This window comes from Xiphophorus couchianus, chromosome 2, assembly GCF_001444195.1.
Source record: "Xiphophorus couchianus chromosome 2, X_couchianus-1.0, whole genome shotgun sequence".
Taxonomy (NCBI): Eukaryota; Metazoa; Chordata; class Actinopteri; order Cyprinodontiformes; family Poeciliidae; genus Xiphophorus; species Xiphophorus couchianus.
In genome coordinates this window covers 27,859,311-27,878,250 of record NC_040229.1, presented here as the reverse complement: position 1 = coordinate 27,878,250, position 18,940 = coordinate 27,859,311, and the positions used below count along the sequence as shown (strand labels likewise).

The window sequence follows — 18,940 nt, the reverse complement described above, 5'->3', positions numbered from 1 at the left end:
ACGGAAGAGAAATGTCTCTGGTGACCGAACTGGACGATTGGTATAATTTTGCTCTTGAATATTTGCAGGCCTGTGAGAAATTCAACAACTGTATGTTTCCTGATCAGCAAACATATCATACGTAAGCATGAGCAGGTCCTGCAAATAACAACACTTTGAAATATGAATATATCTCATGTACCTGTTTACATCTGTCACTGCCATGATTTTTACTGACTTAATGCGTGAACAAGCATGAAAACACAAGATTTCTTAGTCAATGGAAACACTGCAATTGCGAACTTGTTCTCTTTCACCATTGGCAGGATACCGACTTGCTCACACTTGAAACAGAAACGCAGAGAGTGCCTCTGTGCCAGTTGATAAACCCTAAATTGACTCAAAACTGGGAGGCCAAAATCATTATTAGCTGGTAAAAACTGGAGATCGGTATATTGCTACAATATTCTGATTTGAACATCTCTAGAGGAGGAGAATTTGTCTCTGAAACACGCCCTGTAGTTGGTCCAAAATGCCCCAACCAGGCCGAACACCCACAGACAGACACACAAATGAACACAGGCTAATGTTAACATGATCTATCAAAAACCGAGGGGGAAAAAAAAGCCCCACTCACATAGTCAGGGCAAGCTCACAAATATACACACACTAACACGCCAAAACCATCACTTGTCATTGGCCCAGCTGCTCTCGCTTCAAAGCTCTTGGCTTCTGGGTGGCCGGAGAGACGAGAGGAGAAAAAGAGAAGTTCTTAAGAGCAGCAGCAGCCCGAGCCAAATGACACCAAATATCATCCATGAATATTCCTCAGACCGAGGCACTGTCTGAGGAGAAACCCCGCACACTCAGCCAAGGTAATACAAAAGAAAAATGCGCCACAGGAATGAATCGGCTTCAGAACCACGGAGGTGCGTGTCGCCGTTTCTCTAAGAAAGTGTATATTTTGGGGCAACAGAGACAGAAACCAATGCTTTAGGGGGAGAAATGGAGAATCCTTTCAGCAGGTCGAAGCTGGTACATTAGTATTATGTGTAATGTCTTTTAAACTGGCCAAAAATGCTTCCTAACACTTGGTAACATATGGCTCTCTGCACACTGGCTTGGGCTGAGAAAGGCCGCATGCAACTTGATTTTTGGGTGACTGTTCCAGAGACGTTTGGTGTTTTACCTTGGGCTGGATTAAAAAGACTGGGTTCATCAGGTTTCTTCATTACTTGATGGTACAGTATAGATAGTAGTAGATAGCTGTAGCATAGATATGTCTAAGATGTGCTAACAACTGGACGTCATATCCAGGACTGGATCCCAGTTACGTCCCAGTTACATGACTGCAATGTTTACAGTTATGGTCAATGACTGCCAACATTGCATTGTTGCTGATTCCAAATGGATTGGCCTAAACATTTCAGAAAACTGTGGATTTAATGGGATTTTCCTCAACATTCTCACAGGTTTACAGAACATTGTCTGAAACAAGAAACTGTCCAGTCAGCAGTAGTTTTGTGAGCAAAAATACCTTCTTAATTTTAAAGATCAGACTGTTTACAGCAGGGCAACAGCAGCTCAAATTTAGTAGCTACTCATAACAACCATACCATGCAGAATACCATCAATGAATGAAAGACATATCATACCTAGAACCTTGGGTGTTACTCTGCTAAGAACAGGAACTTGAGGCTACAATTCACACAGGCTCAACAAAACTGAACAACAGCAAATTGGGAAAACGTCGCCTTGTCTCAACACCTAATTTCAGTTGTGACTTTTATAGGTCAAAGCCATAACTTTATGTTACTAAGGGATGGCATCCTGCCTTGAATAAAGGGTTCAGACTGGTGGTGTTGGCATAATCCAGTGGGAGATAGCTTCTTCTTACACTTTTGGATGATTGGTAACAACTAAAAGTGGCTGAAAGCGACTAAGGTTTAATGACAGAGCAGTCATATTGTAATGGGAAGTTTATAGGGTCGATTCCAGTCACCTGTCGACATGCCCATTGGCAAGCAATTTAACCCCAAATTGCCTAATGACCTTATTATTGGTTTATATGTATGTGCGAGTTTGAGTGTGAATGGGTGGAAGTTGGTTTAGTGTAAAGTACTTTTACTAGTCAGTATGACTGGAAAGGCACTGTGTACACTTATTCCATTTACCATTTACAACATTTAGGAATGTATATGCAGGAATACCACAGTCTACCACAGTAATATAGATGACCATGACCTACTATACACATAATCTGATGGCTCACAACACTCACATCATCTCAAACATTGTCATGTTTCTTGAACATGACAATGTCTCTTTAAAAACTTTCTGAAACTTCAAGAAGTCATCACAACATGGCTCCTCTATTAACCCTTTAACATTTTACCAGCATTGCACTGAGAAGTAGCTCCTATAATGAGCTCAGATGTGCAATTCCACCAGGTGTTTGCTAATTGCTGCCAGCTAGTCTGAAGGGGCTGAGTGGGAGGGCTGCTCTGTATTTCAAAAGCTCAGAAGCTTGGAAATTGGAGCTCAGAGGAGGAGCTGTGCCTCTTAGGCGGGGCTAGGTCCACCCAGACGTTTTGTCCAGCTTAATGGTTGCCATGGGAGATTAAAGGATTTCTCAAACATGCATGAAAGAGCCAAAGCAACACTCCAGGTATGTTTTTGATGAGGGAATAACATAACATGATGTACAGTTAAAAAATGTTGATTTTGCATAATACTGCTCCTTTAAGGTTTGGTATTATTGAACAGATTACACCTTACTGACTCCTATAAAACCCATTGGTGAAAAGAGTGGGCACGTCCTAACTTGTACACACACGTCCCTCTAACCTTGTTGCTGTTGTTGAGGTTCATGCTGCTGAGTGCGGACAGCTTGGCCTCCAGACTCTGGTGGCCCGGCTGCTGCTGCTGATGGAGGAGCTGCTCCCTCTGGATCTGCTCCCTCATGCTCCGCGCCTCCTGGATGGCTTTCATAACCGCGTCTTGGTCCCCAAACAACGCTGTCGAGCTAAGGCTGGACAAGATGTCTGCACACGGACACAGTAGAAGGAGGAGAACGGTTGAAAGCTTGAACAGCGACACACTTGATTTGCGCACAAGAACGTTACATAAAATTGCATCTTCAGATTCTAAATCACAAAATTCAGTTTACAAAAGAAAAGTAGAAAAGTGGAATTGGGATGTTAGATAACTGGTAGAAAATGTCCTTCTTGTCTTGTCACAGAGCCTGGTTTGACCTTCACAGCAGAAACACAATCTCACCAAGTATTTTTGGTCTAGTTTCTAGTGCAAATATCTCTCTACACTTGAAATAAGACTAAACTAACTTATTAGGAACTTTCCAGCACCGTACAAGACTGTTCTATGTGAGTAACTCCTTAGTATTGATGAAAAAGTTCCAGTTCCACTGACAGATATTTTCCACTTATAACATGGGGGAAATGTCTTGTTTAAAGTGAAATAATCTGCTTGTGGAGTTAGCAGATTATTACTTATTCAGTAATGTTAAGGAATTGTATATCTTGCTGAAAAGTTACTTCTAAGTCCCTTTTGACTTCTTTCAAATGTACAAAGATGTTTGCTCTTGAAACCAGAAATACTGGGGGGTTCAACGTTGATTTCAAAATTGTGGACAACCTAATTTTTTTATTAATTAGTTTAGGTAAAGTAGAGAATATTTTAACACTTAAATACCCAAGATCAGATTTTTGGACTCGCATCACGGCCCGCACGTGTTGTTTTCCGGTTTCCGGAACTGAGGCGTACCTCCCTCCCTCCCTCTTTGCTTGTTTGTGCGCCACACTCCTCACTTTTGAAGCCCCACACGCGCACTTGAGGAATTAAAAGAAGTAAAAATAAATAAATAAAAGAAAAGGATGTAAAGTTTCCGTTTCCCTCCTCGTTTAATTAGCACACGCGTAAAGGAGGCACCGTACGCTTGGGTGGCCGCTAAAAACGGGCGAAAAATAACTTTTGCAGAGAACACAAGCGTCTCGTCCTCAAAGCCACAATAGAGAAGCCGGTGAAATTGTTTTCTGAGGTGGAGGGTGAGGAGTGGGGAGCAGGGGGAGTGGTATAATGAGAGGCTTTAGATTGGCCTTAATAACAGATAGCAGAGGTAGGGGCATAAAAGGTCTAGCGCGGGCAGACAATAATGCGAGGAAGCTCTTAAAAACCAAATAACGTGTGCTGGGTTTCACTGCTTCCGCTGCCAGGTTTTCATTGGGGCTAAATACAGGGCTTTGGACTCCTGTAAAACACAAACACTCACTCAGATTTTACACACACACACGCAGAGGTCTCCTGGTGGGGTTGAGGTGTCTGCAGTTGTTCGGGCACACGCGGCGCAGCACAGTGTGTCTGTGGGTGGCAGGGAGGAGCGAAGCGTCTGGCTGCGTGATGTTTTTGTTTTTCCATTTAAAGGGACTCTTCTTTTTTTTTCTCACAAGGTAGCGAGGACGTGTGTGTTGGAGGGGGGGCCGGATGTACGACGTAGACGTGGGGAAGCACGTTTTTACACACGACGTGACTTTGGGCTGAGAGCAGCAGGTTCAACGGGGTTCGGTCCGGCGGGGTGTTTCTGCCACCTACCCAGGGAGGCGTTTCGGCCCATGCTGGGGATGGGGCTCGGGATGCGACCCTTGCCCAGGCCACCTGGGCTGGTCTTGTTTCCGGGCAGCAGGCTCTGCGTGGGCGACGTCGGAGAGCGATACGGCTCGGTCATCTTCGGTCTGGCGGAGAGGTTCAATGGCTGTGTGGATCCTTCTTCCTGTCCGGAAAAGAGAGGAGATGTCAGGGGTGTAAACACGCGATCTGCTCAACAGACCCGCTGGGACTTGATATGCGATTCATGTGACAAGATGAGATTTTAGAAATGTTCCACAGAAAACTGAAGGCATAAAGGCCAGATATTTTTGTATATTCCTGTTTGCACTTTCTGACTAGGGATTGCACCGATCCACTTTTTTCACTTCTGATACCGATATCTTTCATTTAAAATTGGCCAAAATAACTAAAATAAAGTCACGATAATACAAAATTAAAGTAAAAATAATACAAGAATATAGTCAAAATATTACGACTTTATTTTGATAATATTACGACATCACTGACATTTTACAACTTTATTCTCATAGGCCGTTATTCTCGTATTATTCTGGCTTCATTCTCGTACAACTTTGTTCTTGTAATACTGACTTTTTAATGTTATAATATGACTTTATTTTCTTTTCTTTTTTTTCAACTTTATTCTCGTACGCCTTTATTCTTGTAATCTTATTACTTTATTTTCATGATTTTAGTTTTTTAATTTTAGATTTTTCTCTTAGCATGGCTGTAATACTCCAGCAGAGGGTAGCTGTTTTCTTCTTAATAAACTAAGTCTTGAAACTAACTTTAGTATTTACTCCAGTAGTCCGTGACAGAAAGATCTGTTGGATGGTCTGAGACATTGTTTCAAAAACAAGCCAAAAAAACAAACAAAAAAAAAAGACAGAATTATTCTGTACAGAACTATGTCAACACAGAACAAATCAATTCTTGTAACTATACATTAGCAAAAAAACAAAAACACACGTGCCCACCATCGGTGTCTGTGTTTATATTTTCGGTTTGGCTGCGAACGCGTTGCAAACACGGATCCAATATGCAGCCGACAAAGTGTTGAGGAAAGGAGTTTAGGATGAGCCATGTCGTGGAAAAACAGCGAGGGGGTTTAATGTGGGTGGGGGGTATTGCATGCACAGTAAAGGTTACAGAGGGTGGGGCACTGCACCACTGTTTGAGTGCGGCCAGCTCTGACGCCGGCCTATTGTGACGCCGGCTGCAGCTGTGCCCCGCAAACACATGTGGTTTCCATTACCGCCTGGTTGTTGAGTAAAGATGAGGCGCACGCTCTCTCCAGTGAAGAGGTCTGGGCTCCTGCCAAACAGCAGCCAGCGCCAGTGTCCTGTGTGCGTGCGTGGGCGTGTGTGTGCGTGTGTGTCAGAGCGCAACTTTTAAATAAGCTGCCACTAATTGAGGGTGAAGAGCACTGGGCCGTGCACAGATCATCGTTTCAACATCTTCCAAATTTCCAGCCTCTCACTTTTTTATTTTATTTTTTTACTTTGCGCTAATCGTCAAGACTTAAGTGTTTTCCCATAGCGCACATTCACTCTTTCCTTTTGTGTTATTACGTTGCCTGTTGCGCGCATTAAGACGCCGTTTTTAACTCTGCGTTTATTAATTACAGGGGAACAAGTATGAACCGCTGGCTCGGTCGGTCCGTCTTCTAATAATCGTACACGACTCCGGCTCATACGTCTCTCCCGATCGTTAACGCAATTGGATTTTTCACGCACCTTAATCTGAGTCACGGGGCTGGACGCTCGCTTCTCGCTCTTGAGGTTGGAGGGTGAAAGCGGACCGGAGGAGTTGGGAGCCTGCGGGAGGGGCGCCATCTTGGCTCCCGGCGAGATCTGCATGCTTGCCAGCTGTGCGGCGTACAGCTGCTGCAAAAAGAGGAAAAACCAGAAAAACCAACAGCTTATTAACATTGTTCGCCAGCAGCTCGTCAGTGGCTTTCCTCTTTCATCCTTTCTTCTACTTCCATATACACACACACATGCACACACACACACACCCCCACACGCACCCTTGGTCCTATTTTTTGTAGCATATCTTTGGTCCTTTCTGGAGGTTTTTTGTTTTGCACCACAGTGGATCCACTTATGCATGCTTACCGCTACAATGCCATGCAAAAGCATTTATGCACTCCAAACTTTTTCATTTCTTTTAACCACCAGCTTCATTCCACCTTATTGGGGTTTTTATGTGATTTATGCAACACAAAGTTGTGTATACTTGTAGCCTGGGTGTTGCCTTCATACACAATTTCGCTGGTTTCTCATCGCCCTCCAGTGACCTGTCTGTAATTTCCCCCATTGACTTGGATTCTTCTGGTAAAATTTCAACCGGTCCAATCAATGAACAAAAGGAGAAGTTGTGTACGATGATTTTCTGAGCTGTTTTAGAATTGCAGTCTGTTTTAGCATTGGCAGTGGAGGAAGTGAACAAAGCCGTTCAGTTAATGTCGGCCAGGCTTCCAAAACATTGAATTAACATCAACGTCCATCTGGTTCAGCTCAGCACTTTGGAGTGGAGGATGGTTGTTTACAGTGTAGGTATTTTCCGGTAAGCCTCATATCGTCCAACTGGCTTATTGTTAACGTCACAGTCAAACATTAGCAATTGGCTAATGGTTAAAACTTAAGACTCCATGCCTCTGTTGAAGGCATCCATTAGCTAGAGCTAACAACCAATAGCGGGCTCATTAACTCATTAAGTCTAGCTAACTGTTAGCTCTATTTAGAACAGTTTCTCAGTAGCCGAGGGTCCAAACCCTCTGTACGAAATGAAGTGTATAACAAGGGGCTGGTTTGTGCTTGTAAAGTGAAACAGTTCCATCTTTCCCTTGTCAGCAGAATATATGGGTTCATTTCTTCACTTCAAGTATTTAGATAAGAGCAGTCACAGTTAGTTTTTGCCAAACCCCAGTTACATCTTTTGCAAATTTTCCCACAAAAAAACCTGAAAACTGAACAATAAAAAAGTAAAAGCCTTGGAACACATTAGCCTTTGGTTTGGACAATCTAAAAGAAAAAGGAGAAGGAAGAGAAGAAGAAAGAAAAATAGAGCTGACTTTCCATCCAAGGTACTTAGCAAAAATCAAAGAGCCAAATACTCGGCCCACCGTCCAGGGTCTTCTAAATCAAAGCTTGCTGGCCAGACAAACCGCTGCCCGAAACCACTGTCAACTCCTGTCTGAACGCATTGGAGTGTGAGTGCCGGAGTATCAAAGAGCCTCTCCTCAAGAAAACCACCCAGACGTGGCTGGCCTTCACTAGATTCCCCTCACTTATTCCTTTTTCTGCTTTCCTCTCCCCTCTGCGTTACTCTCACCTCATCTATACTCTCCCCTCCTTTTCCTCTAAATATCTGTTTAAAATCCACCCAGTTCCCTTTTGATGTCCCCCTCTGCCTCTCTCCACTTGTCTTCTGACTCTCAGTTTTTGTCCGGAAATAATTTTTTATATCGTCTTCCCCAGATCTCCATCGTTGGTTAGTTTTTATTTTTACTGTCTGGCCCTCTATAACCTCGACTGGCCCCCGGTGTTGTGAGATCTGATTTCCCTGCAGTCAAAACTGCGTGGCCTCACAGGAACCGAGATCCAAGAGCAAAAGAAAGCAAAAAAAAACAACATTCGAACGAAGACGGAGAGCGAAGGACGGAGGGTCTCGCGCGGCAGACACTCAGGACCACCGTCACTACGCCGCCAAGGCACAAAGCTCAGCGGTCGGGACAAGAGAAGCTGGCTGGCTGCCTTTCCACTTTTCTCCGAGCGATATTAAACACAAACAGAAGGGGCCTCACTGCTGAAACAAAGCCCTGATGTCACGCTGCTTATTTTCCTTGGAAGCTACCAGAAGCACACGGGCCAGCGCCTCGGCGATACGAGATCCCCCTTTCCAATGGTTGGCGGTGAGGCCTCGCGCGTCAATCAAGCCGACCGCAGAGTTACTTACGCCGGTGCCTGATACCCTTACAGCCATAAAGGGAGCAGAGGGGCTCGGCACAGACACCTGAATCTTTTGGGGGTAGAGCACACATTTGGGAATCCCCCCCCACACACAAACCCCTTTGTCTGCACATACGCATGCCTTCTGCGTATTTTCTCCACCCTACACCATTGTGCTTGAAGCAGCGGTTCTGTCAACAACCAAAGGACAGACGTCTTGAATGAACAACAAGGCTCACGATAAAAGCTTTACTTTTTTTTCTTCCAAGACGTTCAGCAATTGATTGTTGACTTGCTAATGTGCAGCGTAAACAACCCAAACTGAAGCTCTTGCTGCACAATCAACCCCAAGGGAAGACAATGAAGCCATTTCCTAAATTACAAATTGACGAAGAGGGTCTTAAACTGCGCTCTGTCTGTCCAAACTACCTGACTAGCCTTTGGAACAAAGTGCTTATTTCACTAAAATGTCTCATTGTTGACCCTCCTCCATTATCTGTTCATGTTTCGCTTACTTTAGTGCAAGTATATTGAAAAAAAAGGTGAAGTCTGACAGCAACCGTTTTCTCTTGTCAGAACAGAGCGGAAGATCCCTTTAGCTGGCCTCTTTCAGTATCAAGCTGCTGCTGTTCTCTGGAGAACACAAAACAAATGAGGTTTTGTCTTTTTTAGGTTTACAAGGAAGAAACTGACTGACTGTCAACTCACTCAGAAAAGAGTGGATAGATATTAATTGAGTAGATTGATTTTCCGCTTAAAGACTTAAGAGATGTGAAACATTAGATTTCTGAAATGTATGAGCTAATGTTAATATTGATTTTCTCAGCATTTTTCGACATCATTATTAATTTTTTTGCATTAATAAACATGGTTATTTTTATTTTTAAACACTACATAAACATTTGTTTATACATTTATATTGAATTAAAAGCCCCAGTAGTGTGCCCTTGCTCCGAAAAGTAAGCCACTGACCCTCCCAGCTAAAATCCTCTGGGTCTGCTAACAACTCTGCCGCCACCACGTTAAACAACGTCACCAGCGAAGGACGAAGCCCTTTAGACCAGACCAGTATGTGATCAGTATGTGCAGGAAGTGACCTCGTGGGACAAAATGGTCTTTCTCGCCTTTTTTCTGCCGTGGCCCCAGACGCCGGACGAGAAAATGACCGAGCACAGACACAGAGGGAGATGTCATATGATTTCAACAAGTATGTCTGCTAAGCAACTGTATTTCCCTCACATTAACCGTGCACAAAGGGGGCCTTTCTTCGGCAGAAATCCACTGTTTGTGAAGGGGTCCTGCTTTGAGGCTTCAGAAACAATTGGGCAGAACAAGTTCCCACGGCAGCAGCACAAGATTCGCGCGTTCAAAAAACTGTTGCTTCAGGTCGCGGCCGGTCAAGCTCTGCATGCGCAGCTTTGGTCGAATATCTCAAAAAACAGTCGTTCGAATTAGTTTTTTAGTAAAAAAAAAAAGAGAGAAAAATTTTATATACAAAGCTATAGCTTTTAAACTTTTCTTGTCATAGTAAAGAAATGAGCAATCTAGCCGATTCACAATTAATGCCTTGAAATAGCATTGGACAATAATTCAATTCATTTATCGTATTTTCCGGACTATAAGTCACACTTTTTTAATAGTCAGGTCCGGCTTGTGTAAAATAACGGTTTGGTCTACTGACAAAACTTTTTGGGCTTCGAGCTAATATTATTCTGCTTTCTATCTAAATTTCATTTATTAACTGTCTAATCTCTTTAGTGATTTCACACATTCAGCTGAATTTACTAATGAACATTAAACAAGCATCCAGAATCACTTCTAGAAACCCGGCTCGGTCTCGCTCGGCCACCCAGACACTCGGAGGTAGGAACTGTTTACCAGGAACTTTTGGAGGGAGTTTTATTAATCAGTATTAAAATAAATGTTACATCGTTTACGTACTGGTGTACAAATAAATACTACCACAGCTCAACATTTCCAGATTTTTTATTTTTCTCCAGAAACTTGGTGGTGCTGCCGGTATGGTTAATGCTTCACTTAGACATGACTGTCAGGCTTTGCTTAAATTTGTGAAGGTCGCACATTGGACTCCTCTTTAAAGTGGTTATAGTGCAGCTTAACAGAGTGAGTAGCCAGAGCCGATCACAAGTTTGTGGCTAGAACATTAAAAAACAGTAAAAGCTGCCTTCATAAACTATTTATTAGCAGTTCTGACAGTGTGTATCTCATTAAATAAGAGGCACACTTTGTACTGTACAATTCCTAATTGTGAACATATTCCTTTAAGAGTTCGAACGCGTAAAAAGGAACGAAACACGTTTTTATCGGCTCGTTTTGCTGACAGTAGTTATCGGCACAACAATTAGCAAATCCTACTGGTGTTCCGACTCGCGTCGAGAACGCGCTCTGTTTGGGTCGCTCCCAAATCTGATCTCTGACTTCCGAGACGAACCGAGCAGAGCATAGAAACCACAACAGGTTAAAGGACTTGGAGAAATGAGAATTATGTCCAACCGGTTCACAATGAGACTGGGAATTGGAAACACACTGATCTACAGAACCAAACTCGTTAACCAAGCCGTGAACCACGCCTTATGAAGTAGGAAGTGGCACGCTGCTTTAAAAGGCTAATGAAGAGGTTCCCCAAATGGAAATGAGGGGCTTTCTAGTCAACACAGCTTAATGACTTGAGCAAGATCTCAGTTTTCTCAAAGTGACTGTCGTGTTAACAAACAGCAGCTTGTGCAAGTCCCAACCGACAGCCCGACTCAAGGGTTGCATGAAAACCGTCCTTTTGGTAGCAAATAAAAAAAAGGAGTTCATTAATGTATGCAAATGCACACAGTGCGCCATATGTCTCCCTTCTCCTACAACACACAGTCGCTGTTTTAGAAACATTCTCTCTTTTTTTGATGCATTTTTACTGATTGCACCATTGCATTTGGCCTCGCACCACGTTTTCACAGGAGTGAGCAGCATGTTAACAGGGAATCGGTGTTACAACGTTTTCTGACACTGGCACGCCTCTGTAACTAAAACTTCCAATGATAGTCACGGTGAAAAGAAAGTACACCCGTCGTAAAATTCTAAGGTTTTTCTACATTTTAGGACGTAATTAAAATGGTCCTTTCTGTACCTGGTTCTAGAATTGTTGACATCCAACCCCAAGAAGGGATGCAACGGATTTCATGTTTTAATCATTAAACAAAGACAAGGCAAATTTAGGGACGCTGTGTGTGGAAAGACTAACTGCAACCTCTCTGCTTTCACAGAATTTATGAGGGCAACAGAGCGTAATTCAACAATGACCTGACGACGGCAACTGTTTTTGTTGCCATCTCAGAATTTCTTTTCTCAGAAATGGAAAACATTTCAATAATGTAATAATAATAATAATACAGCTGCCAATCCTACCAGAAGATGATGTTTCTGAAAAATCAAACCTTGTAAAAACTCAAGAGAAAAAACTCAAATCTCTAGAGGCCTTTCAACCACCAAGCACAGTGATGGACGGTTGATGATTTGGGCTCGTCTGGGCACTTTGCAGTCAACGAGCTGATTGCAAACGCCTCACTATAACAAAGTCTTAGGGTGTCAAATGTGAGGTGATCCATGAAACGGCTGAAGCCTGTTCGACACTGAGACAATCACAGGGAAACTGACACGGGGGGAGATACAAAAAGGTCAGGGATCGAACCCCAGATGAGGAATAAAAGTCTTTAAAAATGGGATGGCCACATTGCCACTACGCCGCACATCGCCACCATCAGTTTTATTAGGTTCTGATACATAAACACTAGAACTGATAATTGAAAAAGCAAGAATAAAAATAAAGTAGCACCTTAAATATGAGCTTTAGAGAGAAATAAATTCTGATTTTGAGAAAAAAAGGGAAGAATACTGAGATTAAAGTCATAATTCTGTCAGAAATAAAGTCAGAAATGTTATAACCACAGCATGATGTACAAATGTTATTCTCTATATTTTTCAATTTGTTGTAAAGTAAAAAAACAAAACATTTCTGTCATGATGAACAAGTACAGGCTTATTGTCAAAGTCTTATCATGATCACTTTTAGCAAAAGCGTTACTGTATAAACGATGTCCAAACACGCTGGAAGCCACTGCCTGCTTCTCTCTCCCTCTCCCTGTGTGTTACTCCCTCTTACACACACACGCAAAATCCCCCAACAATCACCGTTTATTCCATCCTCAACTCTTCCCCGCGCTCCTCGCCTTTCTTCCTTTTTTCCCGGTTTCTGCCGACGGCCTGATGAGAAGCTTCCTCTCTCATTCAGGTTCCTCGCCGCCTCTCGTCCTCCGCAAGCGTCTTGAATGTGAGCGACATTTGCGCCTCTGACATCACGCGCCCTCTTTACCTCTCGCGCGCCGTGCGGCTCCCTTTGATCGTTTCAAAGCCAGGAGTGGGAGGCAGGAGGGCTCCGACACCCCCGCGGCGAAGCGCGGCGCTTTGCTAAGTCAATAGCGGCTAATGAGTTCTCCGATAAACGAGAACCACAATGCAAATTGAATAAAGTGAGATAAGGATGACATCTAAAAAGCCATGCTACGGTAATGAGTGACATGATGAAGCTGTATTGTTGGTGAGTGAAATAAAAAAAGCCTTTTTCTTAAGGGTTTTTGTCCTTCCTGGGTAGGTAGAGCAGGAAGGGTGGTGGGCTTGTTTTGTCAAGATCTCAACCGCCTTCAGAGAGCAGATCTGTGTTTTTTTCTTCTTCTATTCCCTATTTTCCATTTTGCATAATCTTTTAGCTTTGCAAACATGTTGTATGATAACTATTAGGGATAAGTGCTATTTTCAAACCGCAGGTGTCAGGGAGCCATTAAATAAATGTGATGAATTGCCGGGGCCAGGTGTTGTGCTGGTGGGGAGGAATTCCTCCGTCATTCATCATAACGGCTTTTGTCTGATACAGTTGACAGGCAGCGAATAAGGAGGCTAACCTGTTAGCGTCAGTCCACCCAGCTCTATCTTCAAACGCCGTGTCATGCTATTTTAAAGAGCTACTGGAACGCCATTAAGCGTCAAAAGAAAACACGAGGGAAGCTGGAACGTACGCCAATCAACGCATGCTGGGTGCCCTCCAGCTCCCGATTGTACTTTCCACTTAAAAGAAAAAAAAAAAGTTTCTAAGTACTTCAGGAACATATCGAGCAGAGCACAGGCGACCAAGCTAGCATATTGTACAGAGAACAGAGTGGTGTTGCATTCTTAAGCTTCCTTTGGTCAACCTGTTAACCATGCTGTCGTTATGAATGTTAATCTTCAAATAAATCCCACGGTCCTCTTTCATAATTATATCCAACACTATGAAATCTTGGCTCTTGAGTTGAACAATAGCCTGGGCCTTCAAGTGTCATGCTATGCAGACGATGGGATTGTGTTCTCGCTGAGTTAGGAATACAGACACAGTTTCATTAGCCCCCGTTGATAAAGATGTGGAAAATGCATTCAGATGTATTCCTCCTATCGCTTGACTTCACAATAGAAAAAATAAAATCCTCCCTTTAATTTGAGTATATTGCTTCATATACCGTATTTTTCGGACTATAAGCCGCTACTTTTCTCCCACACTTTGAACCATGTGGCTTACAGCCGGGTGCGGCTTCTCTGTGGATTTTTCTTCAGCCACCAGGGGGTGCTTTAGCAGGAAGTGAATCATTGGAAGTCAAAATTGGAAATCAAAGAAGAAAGCGCTGATTTTCATTTAGAACAAGCACATGCTAGCAGCAGGCAGGACGGAGAAATTTCTTCAAATCTATACCCCCTCATCATGGAAACGACATGAAGAAGTTCATATGATGCTACTTTTAAGTTGAGGCTGGCAGGACAGATCGATATCTGCTGCTGGATTCGGAGTGAACAAATCCGTGGTTCGGCGTTGGAGACGCATGACTGCGTCCTTAATAGCAGATTTATTTAGAACTTCTGCTGTCCTTGTGGAAAACAGAGAGCGGCGGAGATACCAGCGGCTTATATATGTACATTTCCATTGTTTTTAGAAAACTTTGTGGGTGCGGCTTATAGTGAGGTGCGCTCTGTAATGCCGAAAATACGGTATACAGGTGAAGTCAGATGTTTACACACACCGCATAAAAAATATTAAGTTTTATTTCTCACTGTCTGATATTACCGTAAGCAACATTTCTCATGTTTTAGGTCAATTAAACTTACCACAATTATTTATATTTTAAAGAACGAATGTTGGAGATTTATTTAATAATGCCTTCAAAATCAGACGTTTCCTCAGTATTTGGTTGCCTTGCCTTTGAACTATACGAGCTTCTGACAATAGTTTGCTGGAGTTGTTGCCCATTTCACCTAACAGACCTGGAGTAAATGAGGTTTAACAAATCAGGTTTGATTTAATAAATCAGGTTTATGCGCCGCTTCGCTGGCTCACACCTTTACAGATCTGAGGTCAGGGCTTTGTGATGGCCACACCAAAACACAGACTTTGTTATTCAAAGTTCTCTTCCTGATAACTTGGCTGATATTTTTTGACTTTCCAATCATGTCAAACCTGAAAGCAGAGCACCTTAAAGTACATCCACAGGCGAGCTGCCATTTAACTCAAAAGTGTCAGTTAACCTATCAGGGGTTTCCAAAGCCGTGACATCATCATCTGGGCTTTTCCTCGTTGTTTAAAGAGACAGTCACCATGCTTTATGTAAACATTTTATGTTGAAGACCTTCATAAACAAATCTCTGGCATATTCTTTCGCTCAATACTGTCAAATTTAGCAAATGGAAATACTCTTGGCAATTCTTTTTTTTTTTTTAATAAAAGCAACAGAGAATGTATTATGTTAAAAAAAAGCCATAATTTGAGAAATGGGTGTGTAGGTTGGGTACAGAAATACTGGCTAAAGCACACTCTGTCAATGTTGCAAAAATGGCTCATAAATGAGGTAAGTGAGGGCAAAAGTATTTGTTTCTGTAAAGAATACGAAATATCATAACTGGTTTGGGCCTCTGTGTTGGAGGACTATTCATAATATAAGCCTTCAAAAATAAAATTACTGGGAATAAAGGACCAGATGGACACTAACTGACAGTTATACAGAAGCAATATTGAAAAAAAAGCCACATTTACTCTTGGTAATTCTAACGGAGCTCAAACAAGAGACGTTTGCTCCGATTTAACTTCAGACCGTGAGAGAACCAAGTGTATTCAGTGTAAGTAAACGTCTGGTTTCAACTGTATATATGTGGAGTTTGCAGCTTTTTGGCAACAATGATGAATATGGGGAAAGCACCTAAGTCCCACTGTCACATATGGTGGAGGATGATGTGTTGAAGAGTGTGTGTGTGAAAGACAGGTTCTTTAAAACTTTAAAACAGTAAACAGACACTCAGTCGCCATCGGGCGTTTTAACAGTATAACAATCCAAATCAACACAGAAATGGTTTCGCCAGAAACAAACTCAACCTCCTGCTTCTCCATCTCGGCGTCCAGCGGAGTGAGCTGAGCAGAAGGAAGCATAATGGAAACCCAGGGCTCTAGCTCATCCACAGAGAGCCTGCATTTATTTGCACCATACTGTACCCTTCCATCTTGCATCAGCTTTTTTACATTTTGCGGTGTGAAATTATTCTATCTACTGTTGTACAAGATGTTGTTAAATTTAATTTATTTTGTGCCGTTCTACACATCCTTTCCAACAACATTGTCCCTGAAGGCAACACAAAGTTTTTCTCTAAACCACAGAACACAAGGTCTTTGGTGCCGTGCCCTCTTCACCTCAGGACAAGGGTAACATGAACCTGAGTTTTATTTAGTTTATTCTCTTCCAGTCCTTCCTATCCAAAATATTGTTTAACAGCTGGTTTGAGGTCATTGCTGAAGGTTGAAACAATACAAAAACACAACCTTTAAACTTAGTTTTCCAAAACTGTACTTCACATAGATGATGAATAAGGTGTCAGGATTGGAAGAAGTTCAGTCGTGTGTATAACACCAATTCTATGTCGTCTGCACAAAAGATTTTAAACAAACATATACCACAGAAAGAAAAAATTATTTTTTATTGTTCCAAAATAATATAACATTTTGATTAGTACAGTGATTTAGATTCACAAATTTAGATATCCTGAACAGACAACTTGTCGAAACAAAATTCCTGCAATTTTTTTTTTAGCAAAATCGAATCTCTGATGCTAAATACGTCATAGTGCAACACATACTGGGGTCAACTCACCACACCGTGGAATTCAAGTTCCAATCACGTCCTTCACCACATGTGAATAAAATGCAAACATTTCTAAAAGAACGAATCAGAATGGCCAAGATTTCACTTAAATGCCCTCCTAAACCTTGTGAAAGCTTTCTCAGAAGAGCTGAAGCTGCTGTATTTGCGAAGTTTAGGTCAACATTTAATGGACTGAGAAAAGGTTATCACTCCAGTTACTATGTGTGAAAGCAAATTCTTCTGCCAATAATAAAATTTCTAAAAGCATTGGTTGATGAGATGTGAATACAACAATAAAACAAATCTGCCATTTCTCTGGGAGACCCGTCTGTTGACGAGATGAAGATGACTGAGAAAAGTCCATTCTATGGCATCTTACCAAACAATACGGCAACAAGTCTCAGCAGTACTGACACCTCACACCGAACTTCCTACACGCTTACAATTAAAATCAATTTGGTTCAAGGTCACTTGCTTCTGCCTCAGTCCATATAGTGCATGTAAATCTATAACTCAGGAACAACACTGAATGCGTCTCCGCCCTGCTCTGCTGCTCACTTCACCGACAGACCAGTGCCTTTCCTGGCCACCCATATATAGGATATATATAGAGGTATATAGATAAGCTTATTTATTAGTAATACAGCAAGTATTTGAGCAAATACTAGCTGTCCTGGTGAATTAATTTGAAAATGCAGACGCTGTGCTCACGTGTTTCCCAGTTGGAACAATGGGATTTTTAAAGATTGACTCTGCACTTGCTTTGGTGTCTGGCAAAAAATGGGATTGGTTTTAAATCAACAGCAGAACATGTTTTTAATTATTTTTCCCTCATTTTTATTGATTCCCAAGGAAGTAAATTTTACAAAACAAATACAATGTCATATTGCAAATTTCAATACTGAAGAAGGAAAGAAAAGCGTCATGATAAATAAAACAACTCTATTTCCCAGGGAAAGATTACAAAGTTCAAAATACAAAATAGTACAATGTGAAATAAATTTCAAAATATTAATCAAATAATAAGAAATACAAATAAATAAATAAAACTTCACAAACTAAAATCATAACGTTAAATAGTGATAAAATGCATTATCAGGGTGGTTTTATCAAGCTTGGTCTCTAAAACTAAACTCAGACCTTCTGAGTTTTACACCCTGTTTTTCCAAAAAAATAACCTTAATTGTTTGGTTTTGTGATTGAAAAAGGCTGTAATGTTTTTCAATTTTATAAATGTCAAACATTATATCCACTCCCTCATCTAGCTTGGTTGCTTTGTCCTGTGATAACCACTTTTCTTTTCGATTGCTCAGCAGATATAGTAACAAAAAAAAGTTTTTGATTGTTTTTAGACGCATTCGACTTTGACAGACGCTTTTTATTGCCAGCTGAAAAAAAATGCTTCCAAGTTAATTCAACCATATCTCACTCAATCACCAGAGTCCATGCTCTTATCTGTCACCACTCTATTAATAAGAGTTTCTTTGTGCAACTTTACATGAAGCCTTGCTTTATGTAGATTAAAAATGTTTTCAAACAGTTTGACGAGGTTTTGGTTCAATGGAGTGTCAAGGCGTCGCCCTCTTACCTGCAGCTGTAGCGGGCTGAGTCCAGAGGCCGCCGCGGCTGCCATTGTTGACGGAATGAACTGCATTGGGTAATTCTCACCTGGTGAACAACCAGAGACGACGCGTGTTAACAGAGAGAGGTGGGGGCAGAGTTCAGCACAAGAACAAACCTGCTCTTTACCTTCAGACCCGAATCGTTCTCTCCGTCTCGCTGCTTTGTCTCCTTCCCCACGCTCATGTTTTTATACATAAACACAAAGGGTCGGGAGCGCTTTATTCAGAGGTTAATAAGACTCACTGTCTGCACACATAAGTGCTCGAGACCGGGCTGAGCGGAGCTCGCTCAATGGGATGCACTCACCAGCTCATAAGCGAGTGCCATGTATAAACCCCTACTGTTTGTCCTTAAAAGGCTTTTCATGTCCAGGTCTTTGTTGAAAAGAGATCGAAGCAAAGAAAAAAAAAAAACCCGGAGTGCACAATGACGGCTTTTAACGCCTTTTTGACGCCTTTAAAAAGTGTTTTACTACTTTTTCTTTCTGTTTGCAGCCTTGCGTCCGACTGGACGCAGACTGTACCGATATGAACCGCGGAGGCTCGCCGC

At 42.0% G+C, this 18,940-nt stretch overlaps 1 protein-coding gene across 3 annotated transcripts in view; it reads right to left on the bottom strand.

Annotated features, from left to right (window-relative positions):
- Positions 1-18,940, bottom strand: part of LOC114150585 (transcription factor SOX-6-like) — a 145,379-nt gene that overhangs the window by 18,536 nt on the left and 107,903 nt on the right. For 2 of the 3 annotated variants that reach the window (XM_028027097.1, XM_028027087.1), the window contains 4 exons: positions 18,357-18,436; positions 6,339-6,488; positions 4,588-4,765; positions 2,827-3,023 (listed from right to left, as the gene is read on the bottom strand). In XM_028027097.1, coding sequence (XP_027882898.1) covers positions 2,827-3,023; positions 4,588-4,765; positions 6,339-6,488; positions 18,357-18,436 — 605 coding nt within the window. The remainder of the gene's footprint in view (positions 1-2,826; positions 3,024-4,587; positions 4,766-6,338; positions 6,489-18,356; positions 18,437-18,940) is intronic. The other variant, XM_028027109.1, reaches the window with a different exon arrangement.